The sequence below is a fragment of a genome, assembly GCF_019968955.1.
Source record: "MAG: Porospora cf. gigantea A chromosome Unknown PgA_NODE_43_length_56043_cov_366.566, whole genome shotgun sequence".
In the NCBI taxonomy this organism is placed as follows: domain Eukaryota; phylum Apicomplexa; class Conoidasida; order Eugregarinorida; family Porosporidae; genus Porospora; species Porospora cf. gigantea A.
The window spans coordinates 1-23481 of NW_027151699.1; the positions used below are offsets into that span (position 1 = coordinate 1).

At 53.5% G+C, this 23481-nt stretch overlaps 13 protein-coding genes across 23 annotated transcripts; 9 read left to right on the forward strand and 4 right to left on the reverse strand.

The window, feature by feature from the left end:
• Positions 1 to 426: 426 nt before the first annotated feature.
• KVP18_005120 (uncharacterized protein) lies at positions 427 to 912 on the forward strand (the record flags this gene model as incomplete). Its single annotated transcript, XM_067949482.1, has 1 exon — positions 427 to 912. The coding sequence occupies one exon, from the start codon at positions 427 to 429 to the stop codon at positions 910 to 912; it is 486 nt and encodes a 161-aa protein (XP_067808663.1).
• An 89-nt stretch (positions 913 to 1001) lies between these two features.
• On the reverse strand, positions 1002 to 2949 carry KVP18_003595 (uncharacterized protein; the record flags this gene model as incomplete). Of its 2 annotated transcripts, XM_067955459.1 has the most annotated exons (2): positions 1002 to 1126; positions 1173 to 2949. In XM_067955459.1, 2 exons carry the CDS (start codon positions 2947 to 2949, stop codon positions 1002 to 1004), a joined length of 1902 nt encoding a protein of 633 aa, XP_067808613.1. The 2 variants fall into 2 exon arrangements, with proteins under 2 accessions (XP_067808613.1, XP_067808614.1); XM_067955460.1 differs by having other exon boundaries at positions 1072 to 2949.
• Positions 2950 to 3076: 127 nt separating this feature from the next.
• KVP18_003606 (uncharacterized protein) lies at positions 3077 to 4147 on the forward strand (the record flags this gene model as incomplete). Its single annotated transcript, XM_067955482.1, has 1 exon — positions 3077 to 4147. One exon carries the CDS (start codon positions 3077 to 3079, stop codon positions 4145 to 4147), a length of 1071 nt encoding a protein of 356 aa, XP_067808636.1.
• Positions 4148 to 4183: 36 nt separating this feature from the next.
• On the forward strand, positions 4184 to 8182 carry KVP18_003605 (uncharacterized protein; the record flags this gene model as incomplete). 5 transcript variants are annotated; one of them, XM_067955480.1, is made up of 5 exons in its annotated part: positions 4184 to 5441; positions 5470 to 6475; positions 6504 to 6837; positions 6868 to 7016; positions 7048 to 8182. In XM_067955480.1, the coding sequence occupies 5 exons, from the start codon at positions 4184 to 4186 to the stop codon at positions 8180 to 8182; spliced, it is 3882 nt and encodes a 1293-aa protein (XP_067808634.1). The 5 variants fall into 5 exon arrangements, with proteins under 5 accessions (XP_067808634.1, XP_067808635.1, XP_067808632.1 ...); XM_067955481.1 differs by lacking the exons at positions 5470 to 6475; positions 6504 to 6837; positions 6868 to 7016; positions 7048 to 8182 and having other exon boundaries at positions 4184 to 5461; XM_067955478.1 differs by lacking the exons at positions 4184 to 5441; positions 6504 to 6837; positions 6868 to 7016; positions 7048 to 8182 and having other exon boundaries at positions 5559 to 6479.
• A 376-nt stretch (positions 8183 to 8558) lies between these two features.
• KVP18_003610 (uncharacterized protein) lies at positions 8559 to 9263 on the reverse strand (the record flags this gene model as incomplete). The annotated part of the gene is made up of 1 exon (XM_067955487.1): positions 8559 to 9263. One exon carries the CDS (start codon positions 9261 to 9263, stop codon positions 8559 to 8561), a length of 705 nt encoding a protein of 234 aa, XP_067808641.1.
• Positions 9264 to 9422: 159 nt separating this feature from the next.
• On the forward strand, positions 9423 to 12699 carry KVP18_003621 (uncharacterized protein; the record flags this gene model as incomplete). 2 transcript variants are annotated; one of them, XM_067955504.1, is made up of 2 exons in its annotated part: positions 9423 to 12431; positions 12460 to 12699. In XM_067955504.1, 2 exons carry the CDS (start codon positions 9423 to 9425, stop codon positions 12697 to 12699), a joined length of 3249 nt encoding a protein of 1082 aa, XP_067808658.1. The 2 variants fall into 2 exon arrangements, with proteins under 2 accessions (XP_067808658.1, XP_067808659.1); XM_067955505.1 differs by having other exon boundaries at positions 9423 to 12464.
• Positions 12700 to 13604: 905 nt separating this feature from the next.
• Positions 13605 to 13982, forward strand: KVP18_003601 (uncharacterized protein; the record flags this gene model as incomplete). The annotated part of the gene is made up of 1 exon (XM_067955469.1): positions 13605 to 13982. One exon carries the CDS (start codon positions 13605 to 13607, stop codon positions 13980 to 13982), a length of 378 nt encoding a protein of 125 aa, XP_067808623.1.
• A 37-nt stretch (positions 13983 to 14019) lies between these two features.
• KVP18_003617 (uncharacterized protein) lies at positions 14020 to 14892 on the forward strand (the record flags this gene model as incomplete). Its single annotated transcript, XM_067955498.1, has 1 exon — positions 14020 to 14892. One exon carries the CDS (start codon positions 14020 to 14022, stop codon positions 14890 to 14892), a length of 873 nt encoding a protein of 290 aa, XP_067808652.1.
• A 73-nt stretch (positions 14893 to 14965) lies between these two features.
• On the forward strand, positions 14966 to 16223 carry KVP18_003597 (uncharacterized protein; the record flags this gene model as incomplete). The annotated part of the gene is made up of 2 exons (XM_067955463.1): positions 14966 to 15388; positions 15417 to 16223. The coding sequence occupies 2 exons, from the start codon at positions 14966 to 14968 to the stop codon at positions 16221 to 16223; spliced, it is 1230 nt and encodes a 409-aa protein (XP_067808617.1).
• Positions 16224 to 16931: 708 nt separating this feature from the next.
• Positions 16932 to 19209, reverse strand: KVP18_003614 (uncharacterized protein; the record flags this gene model as incomplete). Of its 2 annotated transcripts, XM_067955491.1 has the most annotated exons (4): positions 16932 to 17179; positions 17211 to 17689; positions 17803 to 18006; positions 18035 to 19209. In XM_067955491.1, the coding sequence occupies 4 exons, from the start codon at positions 19207 to 19209 to the stop codon at positions 16932 to 16934; spliced, it is 2106 nt and encodes a 701-aa protein (XP_067808645.1). The 2 variants fall into 2 exon arrangements, with proteins under 2 accessions (XP_067808645.1, XP_067808646.1); XM_067955492.1 differs by having other exon boundaries at positions 16932 to 18006.
• Positions 19210 to 19481: 272 nt separating this feature from the next.
• KVP18_003603 (uncharacterized protein) lies at positions 19482 to 21298 on the reverse strand (the record flags this gene model as incomplete). 3 transcript variants are annotated; one of them, XM_067955474.1, is made up of 2 exons in its annotated part: positions 19482 to 20082; positions 20112 to 21298. In XM_067955474.1, 2 exons carry the CDS (start codon positions 21296 to 21298, stop codon positions 19482 to 19484), a joined length of 1788 nt encoding a protein of 595 aa, XP_067808628.1. The 3 variants fall into 3 exon arrangements, with proteins under 3 accessions (XP_067808628.1, XP_067808627.1, XP_067808629.1); XM_067955473.1 differs by lacking the exon at positions 20112 to 21298 and having other exon boundaries at positions 19482 to 20081; XM_067955475.1 differs by lacking the exon at positions 19482 to 20082 and having other exon boundaries at positions 20108 to 21298.
• Positions 21299 to 21513: 215 nt separating this feature from the next.
• On the forward strand, positions 21514 to 22434 carry KVP18_003623 (uncharacterized protein; the record flags this gene model as incomplete). Of its 2 annotated transcripts, XM_067955507.1 has the most annotated exons (2): positions 21514 to 22185; positions 22232 to 22255. In XM_067955507.1, 2 exons carry the CDS (start codon positions 21514 to 21516, stop codon positions 22253 to 22255), a joined length of 696 nt encoding a protein of 231 aa, XP_067808661.1. The 2 variants fall into 2 exon arrangements, with proteins under 2 accessions (XP_067808661.1, XP_067808662.1); XM_067955508.1 differs by having other exon boundaries at positions 21514 to 22434.
• A 1-nt stretch (position 22435) lies between these two features.
• Positions 22436 to 23380, forward strand: KVP18_003608 (uncharacterized protein; the record flags this gene model as incomplete). Its single annotated transcript, XM_067955484.1, has 1 exon — positions 22436 to 23380. One exon carries the CDS (start codon positions 22436 to 22438, stop codon positions 23378 to 23380), a length of 945 nt encoding a protein of 314 aa, XP_067808638.1.
• Positions 23381 to 23481: the final 101 nt, after the last annotated feature.

The window sequence follows — 23481 nt, forward strand, 5'->3', positions numbered from 1 at the left end:
ACAGAGAGATTCGGCCTCCTGCAGCGATATCCTTCATGTTCATTCCCCTCACACTGGAGAGCTTCTTAAGCAGCGCAGTTTGGTGTCGAGCCCGGGGCGAAGGAAGTGGTTCGAGTTTCTGACTCAGCTCTTCTACTGGGACGTAATCCGTATTCGATATCCGACTCCTCAACCCCGATTTGACAACGACGTCTTCATCAATGACTGCCGCGGACGCATCATGTTCCGAGTGGTTCGTGAGATCGTAAATGAAGTGCTCGAAAAAATCCACCATTGCTGTTAATGGGTTTCGTGAAAAGAGTGAATGAGATACCACCTAAATGTTGCATGTTTCGACACAATGAACTCTAGTGATCCCAACTACTAGCTCTGATGTGCCCGCCACCCGTGGCACAGACACTCCTGGTGGCGAATCACGCCGTGCACATGGGGTGCCACCGGTGCCGACGGAAAACATTCGACGCAATTCCAATAGCAGCGGACTGGATGGGTTACATCGCCGGCTACACTGCGATGCTGCTGGGTTTTTTACACATCTTCACTACTGACGCTCACCTCAGTAGATCTACGTGGGGGGAGACCTTTGATGACCCCAACAAGGAGGTCTGGCGGGATCGCATGTTCAGCCTGGCGCCTTCCATCGTGGCGGACGTGTGGGCTGGCGTCGTACTCGGTGCCATTACTGTGGAGTCCTATCATGAGACCCCCCTAAAGTTGATACGCGCGAACTTCGTCGCTGTCACGGCCTGGCAGCTCTTCGTGGTGCTGTTCGGTGTCATAGGGTATCTGGGCAACCTGGGTCTCGTTATGAGCCTGCCTGGGTTGTTCGCCAGCGCTACAGCGCTATTCTGCGTGACTGTGCTCAAGGCGGCTCCGACACTTCATTTTGCTAGCGTGGTAAGTTTGTGGTAGAAATGACACAGGTTCCGTTCGCGCCGACTCACTCAGATTTGGTAGTGAGAGCGAAGGTATTTGTCCCAGATAGGGAGTCTTGGTGGTCATTACGGAAGAACGTATTCAAGAAACTGACCCATGGCGATGCCGAAACTCAAGGCCAGAAGGAATTGGAAGCTAACGACGGGAGTGTCTGCGTTGAAATCTAGAGATGGACTCACTCCACATGGCTCTGCTTAGTATTATGCAGAGGGTCGAGACCACTACAGATGGCTTACGCAACCACTGGGACAATCTAACCCGCCAGGGTTCATCACCGACGAGGGCGTTGATGAAGGCCTGCGGGGACGAGCAACGATGCCGCACTGCCGAGAAGGTTCGGAATTGCAGCTGGTTGTGGGCTATGTAGGAGGGAACGGCCTGCACATCAATGGGATCTCCGGTGTCGTCCTCCAACAGAGCGAACCTACCGCCTTCCCAGTCGAGAATGAATGTGCTGGCGCCAGCCAAAACCTGCTGTTGAAACGCATCCAGGAGCTCGGACGTCTCCTGGATGACAACTGACTGATAAACCGAAAAATCGGTCTCGGCGTCCACCTCGTCCTCGTTCCAGCCTTCAAACGTCTTTTCGTTGTGCATGGCGAGAGTGCGGTCGACGGTAACAGGCGACGCAGGCTTAATGTATACGACGCAATAAGTCCGAACTCCAACCGTGGTTGACGAGCAGAGTTGGTCCGCCGATGTCTTGGTCAGCATCACTGCAAAATCACTCGCGGCCTGCGACAACATGCCCTTAAATTCTAACCAAGACTTCCGCGAGACCAGCTGTCGTCGTACAATTCGCGCGTTGGGTCCGTCGACATCACAGGGCGGCAGCGATATTAGCGCGTGGTCCTTGGACAGCCCTTTGGGAACTATTTTCCGATAATCCTTAGGCACGGTTCCTAAGGGAGCCGTTGCGATGTCGAAGACCTGGTTCCAAGATTCCAGACTGCTAGAGAACATCATAGGTGGTTGTTCAGTCTGGCGGACGAAGAGTAGTCGGGGCTTCTCGCTGGCTCCACGGCCGCATTCATAGAAGTCCAGAAACTGCTTTGTATGGCTTAGCGACCTGTAGTTCTGGGGCATATTCGCATGGACCCACTGCTTGAGGCTACCCAGCCCGGAAATCTCGCCTATGGGCATGATGACAGGTTTCTGCCCACGCGTGAGCATTAGCACAGTAGGATGGAACCTAACGTGAATAGGCAGCTTCTTGACGGACTTCTTGTCACGCAATGCGTCGACCACTCCGAACCTAGCAAACCCCGACAGCTGAGCTGCTAGTGCTTCGAATATCTTAAAGAACTGCGTGCTGCCGAACTCCAAATCGCTGTGCACCATGACAAGCCAAACAGGAGCTTTCCTGGTGAAATCGGTAAGGGGAATCTTAACAAGAGCATCGTAGTTCTCTGCTGTAAGAACCTGGGTGAAGACGGGCTTGATTGTGTCGAGGTTAACACTGTGACTGCTGTCGTAAATGCTTCGCTTCGTAGGGTCCGAGAGGACCTCAAACGCTTCTTGAATAGCAGTGAACTTCTCAGCACAGGCGTCGCAGTTGGGATTGCGATCAGGGTGCCATTGCGAGGCAAGTTTGCGGAACTGTCGACGAATACCAGATGTGGCTTCCTTCTTTGACACTCCTAAAACCTCATAATGGTCCACAGTGGTGTAGTCAAGGTTACGTCGATTATACCACTCGTCCTCACCGCTCTTCAAGCCAACCAAGAGGAGGCATGCCGCGACAAGAGAGAGGAAGTACATCATGCGTTTGACCTTCTCCCAGAACGACAGCGGCGGGTTCAATCGAGCTTCGTCCTTGGCTTGTTTCCGGTACTGGCGCCGCGCTCGCTCCATCCCTTCACGGTCGTCGTCATCCCACTGCGGCTGGCCACAGCAACCACCCCCGCCACAGGCACCAGCTTTCTTGGTCTCGGTGAGGAGGTCAAGCAGCTCGTCGTCACTGTCAGCCACCTCTTCCTTCAAGAGATCGAGATCTGAGCTCGACGAGGACATTAGAATTGGACAATTGCGGAGACAGGACTACGAGCACCCCACCGGCGGCGAGAGTACTGAAATCCCTGTGCCCGCACCGTACGACTCCATTGAGAATCCAGCGATATTTCCAAACTTCCAACATCATATGATTCCGCCAACCTCTGACCTCGTCTCCGCTTTCGTCGGAGGACTGGTCATTGCGCTGGCCACGACCATCAACCTCAGCCTAGCAGGCCGAGTCACCGGTATTTCGGGTATCCTCTCCTCCGTCTACAAGTTCGACGCTGGCTCCGGCTTAGAGTGGAAGATGTCCTTTATTGCAGGGCTGCTGGTGCCCGCCTCCCTTGCCAGCCTGATATTCGGCGACGGTGTGAATTTGGGCGCTTTCCAGTTGCAGTGGTTCGATTCTGAGGCCTGGATGAACAACCGCCTTCATGAGACAATGTGGGTTCTCAGCGGAGCTCTTGTAGGCTTCGGTACCAGGATGGGCTGCGGCTGCACGTCTGGCCATGGCGTGTGCGGCCTTCCGCGTTTCTCGCTTCGGTCTCTCGTCGCGGTAGGCTGCTTCATGGCTTCGGGCATGGTCGTGTCCAGCAGCTTGCACTACTTAGGTTTTTTTAACGCCATGACTGGGCATTCCTGGGGAGCGACCACGGAGCAGTGGTGGCAGTGGGCAGGTCCGTTAGTCACCCTCTGGCTGGTGGTGCAGGCCGCTATCGTTGCCAGTCTGACCAGTGGCTGGATAGACTACGCGATCGGCGGCCTTACTGGCTTCCTCTTCGGATGTGGACTTCTGCTTTCGGGAATGTGCCGGGTGTCGAAGGTCAGCGGATTCCTAACTCTGGACTGGGCTGTTTGGGATCCCAGCCTGGCTCTGGTCATGGGCGGTGCTGTGGGGTTCAATCTATGCACATTCCCAACTATCCTCCAACGAGAGAAGCCTGTCGTTCAGGAATCTTTCTCTTGCCCCTCAAGGACCGATATTGACTGGGAACTGGTGCTGGGATCGTGCATCTTTGGCGTGGGATGGGGTCTCGGGGGGATGTGTCCTGGTCCCGGTCTCATGAGCACTGTCGTCAAGACTCATAGCATCATTTGGGCTGCAGGGTTGATTGGCGGCATGGCGCTCTACGATTTTGTGTGCAAGCCGGCTATTGAAGACGCGAAGGTGTCGAAGATATCAGAGACCGAACTTCTTGTGAATCACTGTCACTAATTAATCGTTGATTTGACACTGTGTTGACCCGTCCTGATGCGTGACGTGCCCCAGCTGCACTTCAGTTGGATCAAAGACCAAATGGAAAAAATCACTTCTGGGACAGTTGCGAAGGGCACCCCACGTCTGAGCTTTGCTTACACCCTGGAGGGGTTTCACGCAGAATCTAGCAGGTCGTCTGAAATTCACGGCATAGACTTTTCCTACCACGAACGCAACCACAACCGACAGTTCATCCAGAACCGAGGAACGTCGTGGAAGAAGCGCTTCATTCGTGCAGAGGGTTGGTTCTATTGTGCTATGGTTGCAGTTCTGACTGCTTTTTCGGCGGGCTGGATTGAGATGGCCGTCAAGTACTTGTTTGACCTCCGATTCGGGGTCTGTGACAACCTCATATGGCTGTCGCGGAGCGCCTGCTGTGATAATGACGCTAGCGTGGACTCACGCAACAATAGATGCGTTCTGCGTCCAGTGACTGAGCTACAGGCCGATGCGACGATGTCCGAAGGCGGCAGCGTAACTCATATTCCGGACCGCGTGCAGTGGCTCTCTTGGGCTCGGATCCTCGGAGTGCCGGCTGGCGGAGTTTACTGGACGGAGTACAGCATGTACATTGTGCTGTCGACTGGTGAGGAGAGAGTTGGAGCAAACACAGTTTTCGCGGCTGTTGCCGCTGTACTCTGCCAGGCGTTGGCGCCCCCTGCTGCCGGGTCGGGAATACCTGAAGTCAAGACGATACTTGGAGGGTTCGTTCTCAAACGGGTGCTGGGGTTCTGGACGCTGCTCATCAAGGTGGTCGGCCTGGCCTTCGCAATTGCCTCCGGACTCTGCTTGGGCAAGGAAGGACCGTTGGTGCACATAGCATGCTGCTGGTCCCACCTTCTCTCCCGGTATGGCCATAAATTCAGAGAGAACGAGGCCAAGCAACGGGAGCTTCTCTCTGCGGCTTGTGCCACTGGCGTTTCCTGCGCTTTCGGTGCTCCTCTGGGGGGAGTTCTATTCAGCCTGGAGGAGGTGTCGACGTATTTTCCTCCCAAAACGCTCTGGAAGTCTTTCTTCTGCGCCGTCGTTGGCGCTCTCGTCCTCAAGTGGATCGACGCAGACCACACGGGAAGCCTGACAATGTTTCAAATGGACATGATGTCGCTCGTGGGTGGATGGCAGCTCATAGAGCTCGTCCCCTTCACGATTCTGGGCGTCCTCGGCGGAATGGGCGGCGCGCTCTACATCCACCTAAACGTGCGGTGGGCGGCCTTTAAGAAACAACTAAGAGAGAAGGATACTACTAACATGGGTGAGTCACTAGATGCCTAGAGACGCAGCACTGCGCATCATCCGCAACCCCATCTTAGAGGCGGCAGTAGTGACGTGCGTTTTCTCCCTGTGCAACTACAATGGAGAGCTCATTAGGATGTCCAACTCCAGTCTCATGAAAAGTTTGTTCAACCGATGTCAGCTGGAGGCCTCCGACCACCACGGCTTCTGCTCCAATAACTTGTCTTTGAGAACGTCTGAGTACAACACCAGCAACACGCTGATGCTCACACTTTTCGGTATCGCGGCCCTGAAATTTGTTCAAGCGGTCTTCTGCTTCGGTCTAGGCCTGCCCTCGGGGTTGTTTATCCCTTCGCTGACGATCGGAGCCCTGATGGGTCGGATATTGGGCCTCTTCATGTTGCGCTATACGGCTGCTTTCCACCCGAACTACGCAGCCGTCCACGCCATAAATCCCGGAGTGTACGCACTGGTTGGCGCGTCTGCCATGTTGGGTGGCGTAACACGGACCACGATATCCATCGTGGTAATCATGTTCGAGCTGACTGGCGGACTGAACTACGTCGTACCATTTATGTCAGCAGTTATGGTATCTAAGTGGGTTGGGGATGCGTTGGCACCTCACTCCATATATGAGTGCTACATCCGTCTCCGAGGCTATCCTTTTCTGGATGCAGAGCTGGCGGATTCCGCCTACACGCTGCGAGCTACCGACATAGCGACTGCCAACGTGGCTGTCTTTACACTGGGGAGCAACACGGTGGCCTCGATGAAGTCGAAACTGGCCCGATACAGCTTCAAAGGCTTTCCGCTGGTGACCAATTCGGTTGACCGTGGCGTCTGTGGCTTGCTTCACACTGCTGACCTGCAGGCTGCCCTGACCGCCGTGCAGGCCAAGGGATTCGCTGAGTCCACTCAGGTAGAGTTTTCCACCTACTCACGAAGGTCCCGCTTGGACGATCAGCAAGGGCAACTGGTGAAGGTGAGCAAGCAGCCACCGTCGAGATTCAACATGCCGAGGTTCTTTTCCTTCGTAGGTCTGGGAGATAAGCGGTGAGGCGTGGATTTGGCAGTCATACAGGGCCGAAGAAGTGGAGATGTGTGCGAGTCACCGCAGCGGCGGTGCTTCAGGATCACCTGTTGTCGACATGAAGGGCGTCACCGTCTACTACCGAGCTGCAGATCCCTACCACCCCAACTCCGAGCCTAAACGTGCCTTGCTGGGTGGCCAAGGAACCTTGGACTTCTCAGAGCTGGTGGACGAAGCAGTCATCCAACTGGTCCCTGAGAGTCCTTTGTCTCAGGTTCACAATCTATTCCATCAGCTGGGCATCCGTCTGTGCCTACTGACGAGAAAAGGCAGACTGGAGGGACTCTTGACAAAACGGGCTTTCCTCTCCGCCACGTCCGCCGCTGTAGACTGTGCAGCGCGCCGGCCATCGTAGGGTCTGATATCTATGGAGCGTGTTGCGTCGACCCTTCGATTGACTGACATTAGTATTTGGCGAATCTCACGCACTGCACACAATGTCGACTGCGTACTCTGGCTCGGACGCAGCATCCCAAGCAGGGTCAGCTGCAGGAGTCTACCCTGGTGGGTATATATAGGTAGTAGTATCAGCCAGCTTCAATGACTACTTTGAGGGCTCGTCAGAAAGTGCGCATGGAGAGAACGAGAACGATACACTATTCGTCACGAAGCAGTCCCGCGCCAGTAACGTGGTCCGACAACGCGCGTCGGACAGAGGATTGCTGGCTGCATTCATGAATCCGCTTCGAAAGTCCTGCTGTGTCCGCGCTGTGGAATACGCCGCAAATTACGCCGCGCCGGTCACGATGGGTGGTATAGTGATGCGCGCCGATGGGTCCGTGGAAGACCCGGAAATGGACGAAGACTTGCGACAGGGCAAACGCAAAGGTAGACTGCCTCCAGGTGCCGTGGCTCAGATCTTCGCTGACGGCGTTGACGTGGACGCGGTCAGATCGCTGCACGTGGACCGCAGACTGAAGGGGTTGTTACAGGTAGCACTGGTTGAAGAGAGGGGACAGCGATGGTCATCAGAGCGGTTGGCTGAAATCGTAACGCAAGTCCTCAAACCAGAAAAGATTCGCAGCGTCGATACTCTGCTAGAGAAGGACTCAACTTACGCAGGTTTGGTAAAGCGACGTCGAGTTTCCTCACCACACTTCGATGATATCCTATCCGACTTTAACGGGGTTCTGAACGACGAGGAGAGTAACCGGGGCCGACACTTGCACCTCCTGGTTTCACGAGGGGCCTTTGCGATGATGACGTCGACCTTCCAACGAGGGTTTCTATGGACGTACACTGTATCAGACATGGGTGGTGGCGGCGATGACAAGACCTACAACCTTGACAAGAATAATGAACCTTACTACCGATCGCCAAGCGTCGCCATTTTCAATAAACTTGAGGACGCTCTAGCCCTTGTGAAACGAGTGCATCAGGCAGACACATCCTCCTCTCAGGAGAACTCCACCTTGAAGTGGTCGGCCTGGATACTAGCCAGCATTGAGAAGGTAGGCGAAGGCTCGAACGAGACGTCGTCGGTGGAAATCTCCGAAGGTTCCGGAGAAGTAAAAGGAGAACCCGACATCGGTCCTGTCAACTATTTGAAGGGTGCAGGCCTGGTAGCCGTTGGCGACGACCCTGACGACGAGGCGCAGTTCGTTCAGCAGCCAGGGCAGCACATGACGGTTATGTTCGGCAAGCGAAAGAAACTGGAGGATGACCCGTAGCTGTGATTTTAAAGAAACTCAATTTTCGAGTATGGACACTCAGGGTGGTTGCACTCCTGTTGCCCCTATTGGCAGTCCAGCCGCCTGTGCCATGCAGACGCCCATCAACCAGCGGTATCCAGTTGGGGAGTGGCTGCAAATAACCCTAGCACGCTTGAACGAACTGCTGCACCTCTTCAACGAGACAAATGCTCCGTACTGTGAAGGTGTTCGTCGTTGTATTGAACGACTGAAGGAGATGGAAGACCAGTTAAAGAGCGAACAGTGAACTCTCCTCGTCGTTCGGATTCGAGTTAATTCACACACAGTGAACTAATCTCATCGGATTCGTGTGTAAAAAGGATATTCACAGAAAGGAAATTCACAGAAAGGAAATTCACACAGTGTCAACTGATTCGCGCTTCAAAGGTGTCAAGTAAACATAGACGGAGAACAGCACGTAGACGTGCCGGTACCAGTGCCGGAAGCAATGAAACTGCGACTGGTGATGTGTCATGACTCGCCTGCTGTCCAGAGGTCTCGGATTGAATGCGACCACATAGTTCTCGCTGCAGAAGAGACGAGGCATCTTGATAGCCAGCACGTAGTACAACAACAGCACAACAGGGAGAAGCAGAATACCGAGGTACTTCATCAAACGGTTGATGGTGAGGTTGGCGTAGAATGCTATCTGCTTGTTAGGGTTGAGATTGTTCGCGTGAATCACGGCGCTTTTTACAGTGAAGTGAGTCGAGACGTGGTTGGGGTGGGATGATATTCCACGGAAGTCGAAGGTGGCGACGGACTGAATGTTGTTAGTCTTGAGCCAATCGGCCACTATGGCTCGCCCTTCAGAAACGTTCCATGTGCGCCAGGCATCACGCATCGAAGGGTGAGCCACCATTTGAAGGTCATCAATTCCTAGTTCGCTCTTGGCGGCGCTCAACTCGCTCTTCCGAACAGCATTGTCACCACACGTCATGCAGAGAACGAAGACGTGTTTCCCACGCGCAGTCAACGCTCGAATCAGGGGCAAGAAAAACATTGCCTCATCATCAGGATGGGAAATCACTACGCCCCATCTATTTGCAGTTTGTGGCATCGCAATAAATGACGAATTCTTGTGGAGTCATACGGTGGCTTTATGGGGCTCATGACGCTATCACCCAATGCGGACGCCACACGTGCAAAGGGGTGAATGACCCGAGAGACAGACACCTGAGTCGAAATTACCAAACATTGCCAAAAATACCTCATTTCTATGCTTCGCGCGACCTCGCGGTTAATCAGACAGAGAGAGAGTCGGACGCGTCTGGTAAAGGCAGGCACCAACAAGAAAGTTGACCCCTGCAAACAGAAAACGTTGGACGCTTTGCTGAAAGAAGTGCATGCAACTTCAGACGTCAGCTGGTTGAGTGCTCGCCTAGAAGCGCGTCCCATCGCAAGGCATCCGGTTGTCGCTTTGAAGGTGCTCACTTTGATTCACCGCGTTTTCCGCGATGCCACCGACTGCAGAAAGGTCAACTCGCTTGTCCCTACAGTTTCAATGCTGCAGTCCTCATGGCAAGACCACTACGCTATACAATGCGCGACGTCTCTGGACTTCCTGCGCACTCTCGATCCCTCACAGCCAGGGCCCGGGGACGCCGATGAGGTGAAGCGTCTTGTCCACGTCTTAGTGTGTTATTCACAGTACCTGCGTCTGAGACTGGATACGCAGCGCAAGTATCATTGGCTGTTCGATGGGAGGTGGTGTTGGGGATCTTACCTCTCAGAGTCGTCTCTGTCTTCCTTAGCACAGGTCCCCGTCACGCTCGACCCCGACTGCCGAAACGCGATGAACCCCGTGTCCTTCACCACCTTGAGGGCTCTCTTGGCAGTGGCCAAGTCGGCATCAGCGCTCGCTCAACGTGTTGGGGGGGACCGTGTCTCGGGGTTCTTCAGTCTTTTCACTCCTGTCATTCAAATGCTGACTGAAGACTGCCGCTTCCTTTTCCGCACGCAGACGATGCTGGGCGGTTTGCTAGTGGCGGGCGCTTTGCCCTTTGACTCAGAAGACCTTGCTTGCGGAGTGGACCCCGAGGGATCAGAACGCGCTGTGATTCAAACTATCGTATCCCAGGACTACCATCTCCCAATAAAAGACATGCGGGCGCTATACGAAAGGCAGATGTCCCGCTCGCTTAGCAGCCTCGATGGTCTGAAGTCGCCATACGTCATCAGCGATATCTCTCAGCGGGCTCTCCAGAGAATGTGGATGCTAAAGGCTGAGTTGTCGCAATTCCACAGGACACTGCGGGGCCTTCTCGAGCTAGTCAACCGTTTGTCGGCGGCGTACCCGGGAATGAGGCCGACCATGACGCAGGATCCACTAGCCTGCGTGGGACACACGACCTTGGATGACTACGTGGCTTCTAAAGTTTGGCAGTTCGAGGACACACCTGATGAAGCGGATTTCTCGGGACTATTCCTGCCCATTCCACATGTCCTGGGCTTTGAAGTCGAGGGAGAATCGGTCTCGACGCGGCCGCAGACGAGTTCCGAAACCTCCAGAGAGCCGGCGCTAATGAACTCTCAGGGCGTCACCACATTTAAAACAAGCGTGGCAACTCCCTCTGAGTACCTCCATGATTCGGTGGAGATGGACATATCTCTCCCGCTACCTCAGACGCTTGAAGCCCATGCGACTCCGAGACAGAACGAGATTTGCAGCGATATGTGCCTGAGCGGTGAGTTCCTATCCTTCGGCCCGCCCGGATTTCGCCACGACCGCCCTCCTTTTTGCGGTAACATCGCCAGCACGCCCTTCAGGTTTGTAAAAGGAATAGGTCAGAAACTGGGCTGCGCTGCTGATGAGGCGCCGCGGGAGACGATCCTACCTCCTATGCATCGGACGGCGTCTCCCCTGGCTCGGCGCAGCAGTTCCGTGCGCAGCTCCACATCGCGCCAATCCTCCATCAGCGCTCCCACAGACCCTAGGTCCTTCACCGATTTCCTCGTGGAGAGAGCGAGAAGCGGCTCGGCCACCAGTGAGCGAGGACGTCTGGCTACGCCGCCTCGTTTGCCGGCTGGAGAGCCCAGTGAGCGAGGACGTCTGGCTACGCCGCCTCGTTTGCCGGCTGCAGAGCCCAACGCGTCAGCCCCAGTTGATAGACACTTCCTACACCCTCAGTCGTTGATAGATGGGTGCTCCGGGGGGGGAGTACCTCCACCATTGCACCCGCGATCGGCCAATTATATTCGTAAGCCACACCCCTCGTCTCCACTGACGCCTTCCCCTATACGCCGGGAGACGGAAGGCCTTCCCTTCCGGACTGTGCCTATCCGCCCTCAGGTGCGGCCGCGAGGCCGGTCGACGTCTCCCTATATCAAACCGAATTGTTCCACTCCGGCATCGCGGCCTATGCCCACCCAGAGACTGCCGAGACCCCCCCCAGTGTCAGGCGTGTCGATGCTGACTGCCACCACAGCGCCGGATGGGGTGAAACGCACGACGTACCAACGACCGTCCGGGATCAGACCCGTGCCAGAGCCCACCGCCAGTCCTAAGGCCTACAAAGCAGCGGCTCCTAAAGTATGCTACCGCGCTCAAAGCCCCAAGGTATCTTACCGAGCTGACCCCCGAGTGGCGTACAGAGTAGAAAGACCTGCCCAAGGAGTGGACGTGGTTTGTTCCACGATGCCCAAGGATTGCGTCATCGACTATGCAGATATTGTGCTTCACGAAAAGTTGGGTCACGGAGCTACTGCTGACGTCTACCGAGGAACCTGGCGCGGCACGGAGGTGGCAGTCAAGAACCTGAAGACTAAGAACTCGGACCAGATGGCCCACCTGCTACGCGAACTGGCCATAATGGTACGCCTGCGCCACCCCAACATAGTGCTGCTCATGGGGTGCTCCTACCGCCCTCTGTCCGTCGTCACGGAGTGCTGTCGGGGTGGGACTCTGTTCAGTCTGCTCCATCCAAAGGATGGGCCACCGGTGCGCATCGGGCTTCCCCTGAAGCGGAAAATTGCGCTGGACGTCGCGCTAGGGTGCCTTTACCTTCATTCCCTAGAGCCGAAAATCATCCATCGAGACCTGAAGTCACTCAACATCCTCCTAACGGACCGGGTCACGAGCCACACTAAGCCGGACTCGGTTTCTGCGAAAGTCGCCGATTTCGGGCTTTCACACAACCTGCGGGCGGATACCCATGAGGGAGGCCCGGCCGGAACCTACCACTGGATGGCACCTGAAGTTCTGCAAGGCGGGAAGTATGATGAGAAGGTGAGTGTGCGGCCGAATCGGAATGCAGGCTGATGTGTACTCCTTCGCCATCGTACTCTACGAGCTGTACTCGCAACAGCTGCCGTACGCTGGGCTGGGGCTCGCCCCAGGAGTCGTTGCACGTAAAGTCAAGGATGAGGGGCTGCGACCTAGCGTTCTGGGTGAATTTCCTCCCACGATCAGGCGTCTGATGGGGCTTTGCTGGAAGGCTTCCCCTGAAGAGCGCCCAAGCTTTTCACGAATTGTAGAGGTTCTCAAAACATCGTGATGCGAAAAAATAGAGTTCGGCAATAATCTAGAGAGATTTAGAATTTCTCGTTACGGTCTTTGTCTACCCATCGACTTCTTCCTCTGCCACCACGGCCACGTTCGTTCGTCCTGTAGACAGGCCGGTCTCGCTTGTTTTGGTTGCGCTTTGGCAGCGAGCGGCTGAAAATGGTTCGTTCCAACGAGTACAATGCCTCTTTTAGTTGAAGATCGTCTCGAGTATTGCGGGAGATGAGTTCCTCGAACTCATTGCGAGAAATAGTCACAGGGCTTTTGTTGAAGGTGCTCTCTGTGAAGGCGGCTCGACCAGGCGTGTGACTGTGGCTCTCATGGTGACAGAAGGTACATATACGTCCAAACCCACAGGCGTTACTGCCCCAGTGATTTACACAGGGAGCGCAATCGGGGTCTGCGTGACAAACATGGATAGTATCTTACGCCTAACAGTTCCCAGGCACCACCAACGGGGAAAGGTAGCTTCATTGCCGTTTACAGTCCAGAGGACCTCTGGAACGACAGGAACGACCGGAGGCGGAGGGGGAGGTGCGGGCCGCCGAAGAGTGCTGGCTCTACGGACAATATCGCCCAACGCTTCATCAGTGTCGGATTCGCTTTTCAATCGAGGTGCGCTTGTCATTGATCTGCGTCGAACCTCCTTATTGGGTTGATCAACATGCAGAAAGGTATTGCGACACGTCACACGGTCCGTCCTATCGTCGGTGACTTCGGCAACCAACATTGGAGTGCTGAACGGCATCCTATCTGAGAAATTAGTATTTATGTATGAGAGTCTCCCATCATTGTTGGCTTGTTGGCGTGTCCACACGATCTCATGAATAGTCCACCTGGTTGTTTCATCCTTACCCCTATTTGTGAGCAGAATGCTGGCTCAATTAGCTATTTTCCATGGACGACGACTTCGACATTGGTGTGGACGACGACCTCGCTGACGCCGAACCGTTTGAGTACGAGGAAGAAGACCAAAACCGAACTGTGGTTGGGGGAGGCATAGATGGGGGCGACAGCTCTAAAGCTTCTGAGGGTCCGAGGATCACATCACCCTACATGAGCAAATTCGAGAAGGCACGGGTAATAGGAACACGCGCATTACAGATCAGTATGAACGCCCCTATAACCATCGCGGTCGACGGTGAGACCGACCCCCTCGCCATAGCTGAGAAAGAACTGTATGCCAAGACCATACCCTTCACGATTCGGAGGTACCTCCCGGACGGTTCATACGAAGACTGGGATTTGGAAGAGTTGATAATCGATGGTGCTTGAAACGTCATTTTACTAATCGTCCAAAATTCCTGTTTCCATGGAACGATTCGCCAACTTCGATTGGAACAACCCTGAGTGGCAGGCATACTTTCAAAGCTTGTTTCCCACTCCTCCGGTGGGTAAGGTACTCAAGTTCAAGAAGAAATGGTACAAACAGAACATCGATCCAAATTTTGACGATACTGCGGCAACGCCACCAGTGAAGAACGAGGGACCGAGGCACCACAATCACCAGGGACCCTCCTACTTTGTTCCGGTTTGGCACGAAAGAGGATTGGTCGCCCTGACCGGTGGCCTTATCTCGTTGACGACGAGTCTGATCCTAACCAACATTCGCATTCCCAGCTATACTTTGCTGATTGCTGGTCTTTTTATGGAACTCTATGCGAAATTTGGCTGGCCCAGATGGAGCGACAAGACCTACTGGCAGACTCTGCTCAGCGATACGTTTGCCACCAAGGGAATCATTTTCGGCTTTGCAACGCTCAGTCTCGTAAACAAGAACCCCCTCTTCATGGCGTCACCGGTCACTACTGCGGTTCTTCTAATAACGCAGGCACTTGAAGCTGGCGAGCCGATTGCTGAGTTCTTCCCACAGCTGATACGCCAGAAGGCCGCCCTGGTGGTTGTGCGAAGGTGGCAAATTTTGCAGATGTTGGCAAACATTGAAGTCATGCTGGGTATAATGCTCATCTTCAACTTGTTCACTCGGACGCATTCCGTAGCCTACTCCTTCCTGTACTGGAACTGTCTTCGGATTTTCTACATCTCGGACCCGAATGTCAGGCTGGCTGTCCATAACTTGAGCAACCGAGTTCGGTCTCTGTTGATGTACATCTCGCCTGTCGTGGCTGGGTACTATGACCGAGCAGCCAGTTTCATTGATGGATACGCTTCTGGTCAGCGATGAAGTCAATGTGTTGTATGAATTGAATAAACACTTGCGCGTTCAATCCGTTCTTGAGCGGTATTCAGGATTTCACATGAGGGTGCTAGCTCAACAGCGCGCACACGCAGCAGGCACCACTACCGTCATCCCCGAGGAGGCCGATGACGTGTGGGCGCTGTACAACATCATTACGGTGGGTGACTTAGTGAAATCCGTCACCACGCGCAAGGTCAGCTCCAAGAAGGTGGGAGGGAAGGTGGCAGGCAAGAACCATGTCACGTCAGTGACAACGATTCTTACCATCATCGTCGAGTCTGTCGAGTACGTGCCTGGAGAGGCTCTCAGAGTGCATGGCCGGAATGTGCGCCTTAACGCGTACGTGCCCATTGGCAAGTATCATACCTTAACCATCTGTCGATTGCGGAAGGTTAGCGTGTTCAAGAACAGATGGGATGCTTTTTCCATTTTCACGCTGAAAAGGGCGAATGAGGCCGCCAATGCTGAAACTGCGATTGTGGTGAGACCGCTCAGCGTCTGTGACTCAGCTTGTAGATAAAGGCGTCGCCACCATTCACCTTGCCACTGAGACCTTGACCCGGCAAGTGCGTAGCATAAGGCAGCACATCCCAAAGAAGCGGAGCGTCCATAGCGGCTTCGAGAAGGGGGAGACGAAGTTCCACAAGGCAGTCAAAGAGGCTATTGTCTCAGACCTCGACTTGAATCAGATCAAGGTACTTATTTTAGCCGGCCCTGGATTTTACAAGGACGACCTGTTCAACTACTTCAAAACGAATCTGGACCAGAAAACCGGGCTTACCAAGGAGGTTCTCGCACGAGTGTTGCTCGTACACTCCTCCACGGCGTACAAAAGCGCTTTGCTTGAGCTTCTGTCGTCCACACAGGGCGCCGCTAGTAGCGTGAAGGCTCTTAGCTCCCTGGCGCTGTTTGATGAGTTCAACAAGGTGTTGCAGACGGACTCTGACCGAGCTGCTTACGGCACTGCGGCGGTGTACTCTGCGATGTCGCAAGCGGCCGTGGACAAGCTCCTCATCTCGGACCAACTATTCCGAAATGCAAACCCCATCGTCCGCAAGGAATGTGAAGTGTTGATCGAGACAGCCAAGCGCAATGGCATACAGTTCGATGTGTTTTCCAGTTCGCACACCTCTGGCGAGCAGCTGATGGCCTTAGGGGGGTTGGCGTGTGTCTTGCGTTACCCCATCCCCGATCTGGAGTTCGAGTTTGACGAGCCTGACGAGGCAGCCGTAGTCACACAAACAGAGCAGCCGCTGCCCACGGAAGCAATTGCAGACATCGATGCTGCTAATTGGGATGAAGACACTTTCATGTAGCTGCTCAGAGTAATTTTTGTTCAACGAATCAGCAGCGTGATACAAAAAATAACATCCTTTTGTTGGACGTGTAGATACTTCACGTTTTCTAAGTACTTCACATGCTTTATTTCAGCTAGTTCGATCTGTCGAGTTTCGTTCAAATTAAAAAAATGCAATAAGAATTAGTGATCTTCGAGTACCTCGTTCACATCTAGTTGTACCTCTCTAATCTGAGAGACCTCGTCCACCTCAACCTCAAGTTCGTCCTCATCGTCATCATTCTTGCGATGTCGCAACGGCCGTGGACAAGCTCCTCATCTCGGACCAACTACTCATACGGCTCGATGTGTTTTCCAGTTCGCGCACCTCTGGCGAGCAGCTGATGGCCTTAGGGGGGTTGGCATGTATCTTGCGTTACCGATCTGGAGTTCGAGTTTGACGAGCCTGACGAGGCAGCCGTAGTCACACAAGCAGAGCAGCCGCTGCCCACGGAAGCAATTGCAGACATCGATGCAGCTAATTGGGATGAAGACACTTTCATGTAGCTACTCAGAGTAATTTTTGTTCAACGAATCAGCAGCGTGATACAAAAAATAACATTTTTTTGAAATAACATTTTTTTGTTGGACGTGTAGATACTTCACGTTCTCTAAGTACTTCACATGCTTTATTTCAGCTAGTTCGATCCGTCGAGTTTCGTTCAAATTAAAAAAATTGCAATAAGAATTAGTAATCTTCGAGTACCTCGTTCACATCTAGTTGTACCTCTCTAATCTGAGAGACCTCGTCCACCTCAACCTCAAGTTCGTCCTCATCGTCATCACTCTTCCTGCTGGCAAAGAAGAAGCAACTAAGTCCCATGATCGTGGCAACCGCTCCTGCGGCGCCGACGGCTACACCAATCACGACGCCATCAACGTCGGTGTCGGTCCCAGCATCGTCGGACGCTGCAGTGGTCTCGTGGGAGTAGCTCGCTGGGGTGGATGCGCGTGTTGGGGGTGGGACTGTCGGACCGGCTGCTGATGTAGAAGGTGTGGTTGCAACTGTCGTGGCGATAGTTGTAGGAGATGGTAGCGTGGCAATTGTAGTCGACACAGTCGTCGTAGTGGGAGTTGTTGTAGGAGTTGGTAGCGTGGGAATTGTGGTCGACACAGTCGTCGTATTGGGAGTTGTGGTCGTAGTGGGAGTTGTGGTCATAGTGGGAGTTGTGGTCGTAGTGGGAGTTGTGGTCACAGTGGGAGTTGTGCTCGTAGTGGGAGTCGTTGTGGTCGTAGTGGGAGTCGTTGTAGGAGTTGTGGTCGACACAGTCGTCGTAGTGGGAGTTGTTGAAGGAGTTGTTGTAGGAGTTGTCGTAGGAGTTGTCGTAGTCGTCGTAGGAGCAGGTGGTGTGGGAATTGTGGTCGACACAGTCGTTGTGGGAGTTGTTGTAGGAGTTGTTGCAGGAGTTGTTGTAGGAATTGTGGTCGTCGTGGTGGTGGGAGGTACTGTGGTGATATCGCCACAGAAAACGTTTTCGATGACGTTGTCGATAGCTTGTCTCATTAGAGTACCAATCACGTTGGCATTTACGGCGGCGCCGTCGTCAATCATCACAAACACCCAGGGGATGTCCATGTGGTCTTCAAGAGCGCCTCGGTACTCCTCCTCAAGGCAGTCAAAGTACTTCTCTCGGATGATCTTGTCATCCCACGTACCACCCCATGATTCAAAACAGTAGTCAGGAATTGACTGGTTAGCCGGACACGACTTGCGAACCTTAGGGCAGTGGCTGCCAAAAGCCATGGACGCCACGACTTCCATACTGCATTTGGAAGGAAGGAGTCACTTACCTGTAGGCAGTTGCCGGTAGCTGCGGGGTTAAGATGACAGTTGGGATAACCCCAAAGGCCTTGAACATGTCTCCGAATTGTGTGGTGCTGACGTCAGGGTACTCATACGTAGTACATACGTCCGCGGCGAAGTCAATGTTGGTGTAGGGGTAGTTCTGGATTGCGCTGTCCTCGATAAACTTGTAGTTGTTAGCCCACTCGAACACCCCTTTGAAATCCCACTTGGTAAACGCGCCGTACTCTCTGGCGCAAAACTCCTCCCACCATGTTTTGGTATGGGAAGCGTTATTGACGTCGGTGGTTCCGATATCCACTCCGGAGGTATTCAGTCTCTTGAGAATATCTTTCCGAAATTTGTCGCTATTCATTCCCGCCGAATCATGGCAGATAACGAATGACCGGTAAGCGTCGTTACCCTGTATAACCACATCACTCCCTCCCGATCCAAGGGGCCAACGGAGATGAGCAGAACCCATGTCGTCAACAATGCGAAAGTTGTTCTTGTCCTCAGCGTAGGATCCGAAATCCCTGTTGTAGTACCGCTGCGTACCTCGATAGGTGCTGTCGAAACCCCAACTGCCAATGTCCAGGGTGCTGGATCCGGAACGATGGGCAAAGTCATCCGTGATCATCATGACAATCCGCGCATGCTTTTGGGATTTGAATGCGTGCTGCCAAAAGAATGGGTCCATGGCAGCCTTGCCCATTGCATCAAACTGGTTCTCCTCGAAATCCTTTCCTCCAGATATAGTCACGGCGTCCCAGATGGAGGTAGAGTCAGTGAGGGTCTGTAGCGATAGATGAGCCGTGTAGCACTGGTCCGGTGACCATTTCGACGAATCGAAACCCGGTTGCCACACACTCCAACCCCGTCCAAAACCATGGAGCGGTGCGGGTTTATCACCGAAAGTTGCCATACCGTACTCCGCTGCACCATACGTGCGCTGCAAGCCGGCGACAAGATCTTCAATAACACGATCCTTAGCCAGTTCCGCGATGAGCGACTCAAAAGTGGCTGTGCTGTCTTGAACATGAACCAGGCTGATTTTCGGATCACAGACGCCGCTGTAGATAGGCTTCCCAAATATTTCCAAGGCCGTGGGATCGTCTGGAACATTAACCTGCACTCGAATTGCAGTTACAGCCATAAGTAGAGCAAAGGATCGGCCAAGCATGTTAAGAATTCAATATAATCTGGTATGGATTTCAACAGAAGTTTTCAATTTATGGGGCATGAGTTACTTTTTAGAAGGCTGCGACATAAAAGGTTAGGTAAGGATTGTAAATGTTCCGATGGTGCCCGACATGTCACTAGCGGTTCGTTCACCACTCTTTCAGATTCTTGTGGATGAGCATTCACAATACGGTCGATGCATAAGCATTCACAAGTAGAGAAGTTCAAAGCGGTAAGTTCTAAAAATCATTGATGAAGGTCCTTAATGCGTTCTTAGATAATTTGGAGGTCTTCATGGCCCAGTTGTACCTCTCTGAGTGCGAAACTCTCGTCTGCGTCGACTTCAAGCTCTTCCTCTTCGCTGTCATCGTCGTCGTCGTCCACCGCACCTATGAAGCAACATGTCATCCCCACTAGAGCTGCAACAGCACAACCTGCACCCACGGCCACGCCCAGAAGGGCTGAGACTGATGCGGGCCTGTTGGCAGTCGTGGAGCTCGACGTGGTCGTGCTCGTCGTCACTGCCGTCGGCTCGGTCGCAGTCGTAAGCACTGCTGGCGTGGTGGTCGGGTTGGTACAGAATACGTTTCCAATGACCTCATCAATGCCCTGTCGCATCAGAATGCCAAGCTCTTTGGCATCGACCGAGTCACCGTCGTTCAGGATAAACACCCAGGGAATATCCATGTGGTTTTGAAAAGCTCCCAGGTACTCCTCCTGAATGCAGTCGTAGTACTTGTCCCTTAGAATAGTGTCATCCCAACTACCGCCCCACGATGGAAAGCAGTAGTCAGGAGTATCTGGGTTTGCCGTGCAGGATTGACGAACCTTGGGACAATGGTTGGCCAAGGCCGAGGAGACTGCTGCTTCCATGCTGCATAGATGACGGAATAATCGACTCACTCTGATTCCAATGTAGGAAGCTGTGGAATAAGAATCACAGTTGGGATGACCCCGTTCTTCTTGAACATGTCTCCGTAGCGACCATCGCTGACGTCGGGGTATTCGTACTCAGTGCAGACGTCAGTGCCGACGGCCATATCAGTGTAGCGGTATTCCTTAATGGCACTCTCTTCGACGAATTTATACTGGTTGGCCCACTTGAACACCCCATCGAAATTCCACACAGTGAAGGCGTCGTATTTCGCAGCACAGAAGGCCTCCCACCACGTTTTGGTTTGGGCGGGCACGTCGATGTCGGTGGTTCCAATGTCAACTCCACTTTCACTCAATCTCTTCAGAATGTCTTTACGGTATTTGACACTGTCCATTCCTTCGGAGTCGTGGCATATGACGAAAGACCGGTAGGCGTCGTTACCCTTGATGTCGACTTCACTCCCAGCAGGGCCTACAGGCCATTTCAAGGCGGCGGAACCCAGATCCTCCACAATGCGAAAACTGTTGGAGTCCTCCTTGAAGGATCCAAAGCTCGCGTTGTAGTACCGCTGAGTTTCTCTGTAGCTGGTGTTGAAGCCGAACGTGCCGATGTCAGCGCTTCGGGATCCGGATATATGCGAGAAATCATCTGTGATGAGCACGGCGATACGCGCGTGACGACTGGATTCCGTCGCATGATCCCAAAAGAATGGGTCCACAGCCGCTTTAGCCAAGGCGTCAAACTGGTTCTCCTCGAAATCCTTTCCACCAGATATAGTCACGGCGTCCCAGATGGAGGTGGAGTCAGTGAGGGTCTGTAGCGATAGATGAGCCGTGTAGCACTGGTCCGGTGACCATTTGGACGAATCGAAACCCGGTTGCCACACACTCCAACCCCGTCCAAAACCATGGAGCGGAGCGGGTTTATCACCGAAAGTTGCCATACCATACTCCGCTGCACCATAAGTATCCTTCAGTCCAGCCACCAGATCCTCGATGATGTGTAACTCAGCCAATGCAGCAATGAATGCTTCAAAAGTTGCCGTACTGTCTTGAACTTGGACCAAGCTTATCACGGGATCACACACCTCATTGTATATAGGATGTCCGAATGCAGCCAAATCATCCGGATCGGTAGGTACATTAAATTCCACTCGAATTGCAGCAGTAGGGAGAACACATGAGAGCAAAAGCGACAACGAACGGTGAATCATTGAGGAAAAAAAAAGAATGGAGATTTCTCAGTATCAGCACTTAAATGCAGCAGCTTATGAGTTACAGAAGGAAGGAGTTGGCAGCAGCTTGTATTGTATGTTGTATGTGGACAAGCAGTTGGCATTGTATCAATCGAACCCGTCAACAAACCATATTTGTCGTGGGCACTCGTCAAGTCGTCTGGGTTGTAGGGTTATATTGGCGAGATTTTGAAATGAACTTGATCCTCCTCGATTCCGCAGATCAAACCATTCTTTCCAATGAGCAGGCTGAACACGTCAAGAAGGTACTGAAGTCCAAGCCTGGTGATTCTTTGCGAGTGGGAATCGTCAACGGAGGTTGCGGAACCGCGGAAGTGGTCGAGGTGGGCAGCGAAGTTGAAATACGGTTGCAAACTGACGCGACAACGCTCACCACATGCCCCGCTACCGACACGAAGGTAGTAGACGTGCTGCTGGGCATACCGCGACCCCGTGTGCTTGATCGCACCCTGCAGACGCTGGCAACTTTGGGTGTGGGTAGGGTGTTTCTGGTGGCATCTCAACGGTCAGACAAGTCCTACCTTTCTTCGCCAAAACTCAGATCGGAGGGCATATCCAAGTCACTCAGGACCGGGTTAGAGCAGTCGGGAGTGGACACCATGTTACCTGAGGTGTACGTGTACGCCAGCTGGAGTCGATGTATCAGGGAACTGAAATCGAGAAACTTTTTGCCGCCTTCAGTGAAGCTCCTCGTAGCTCACCCCTACGAAGAAGACATGACGACCTGGTACCCTAATGTGGAAAGAGCTGGGCTGCTGGAACACCCTGGAGGCGTCCTTCTCGCCATCGGACCTGAAGGGGGGTTCGTACCACCGGAAATGAAGGACCTCGACTCACTCGGCGCAGTGGGCTTCGGACTGGGTTCGCGCATTCTCAAGGTCGAACAAGCAGCGATTAGCGCCCATCAACTTGTGACACACTTCCTTTGTGAGTCACCTCAAAGATCGTTACCCGCCTCTCGCTTGCATTCATTGGGTCCAGGGACGGTGCAGCTGCCGGAACGTGATTGGAAGGCTCAACTCGAAGGTCTGAAGACTGCATGGGATGTGGAAAAAGCTGCTAAAGCTCCAAAAGTTACCCGATTTAATTTGTGAAATGGGCGGCCGACATGTGCGGTTTCGAAGGAGCTCGTGGCTCACTGAAGAGTGCAAAGTAATCAACTCGCTCTTCAGTAAGCATTTTCCCCTAAACTATAACAATCCTAGTAAGGCGGAGGACCTCACTAGAGATTTACAAGAACGTGATGGACTAGACGAGACCTTCACCCAGACGCTTCGGCAGGCCAACATGCGCGAGCCTAATCGTTTACCTCGAATCACGCTCTTCTCAGCCGGGATGTTCATGCTGTGGCTGCTATACGCAGCAGTCTTGACGTGGATGGAGAGCTACATGCCCTTCCGCACGGCGCTGCTGTTGGAGACGCCGTATATCGTCAGCTCACTTCCTTCTCCAGCAGCCACTCTGGCATATGCAAGCTATGAGACCAGCTCGGAGTTCCAGGCGGCCAACGAGTTCCTGGAGACGGTCCCAAATCAGTTATCGTACGATACAGCTTCTGGTAGCCTCACAGGGCAGTTCGCGCTTGCGGTCCCTTTCTCTCTCAGGCCGGTCACCATCCCTACAGCTCAGCTGGTCATGGTTTTTGACAAGGTTCGGCTGCATGTCGAAACGCTGCTCCAGGCAGAGCTCGTTTCCGACGCGTCTCCCTTCTTACTAGGTAAGGTCTTGTCGTCATCGGAGCTCGGCGTGGAACTCAATCCTATACTGTGCTACAAGTACGACGGAGCGACCGTCATTTCGGATGTGGTGGCGGGCCGCCACTTATGCACGTTCATATACGCGTCCTACTCCACAATCGTGATCTACTTCGATCTCGACGGCGGCGAATCACCACCTGCTTCTATGGTCCAGCACTGCAAGGATTCCAACACCGCGACATTTCGAATCGATTTCTTCGGGTCAGCCGTGGTGAATCACCTAGGGCTCTCCCCTGGAACGTACTTAACTCTGCCGTTTCATGTGCCCTGCTTCCCAACCTAGAACGAAGTTCGAAGTCACAGTCTGGAGGTCGTGAGCCACCTGGTCCCCTGCAAAGCCGTGCCGTTTCATGTGCCCTGCCTCCAAACATAGTACGAAGTCGA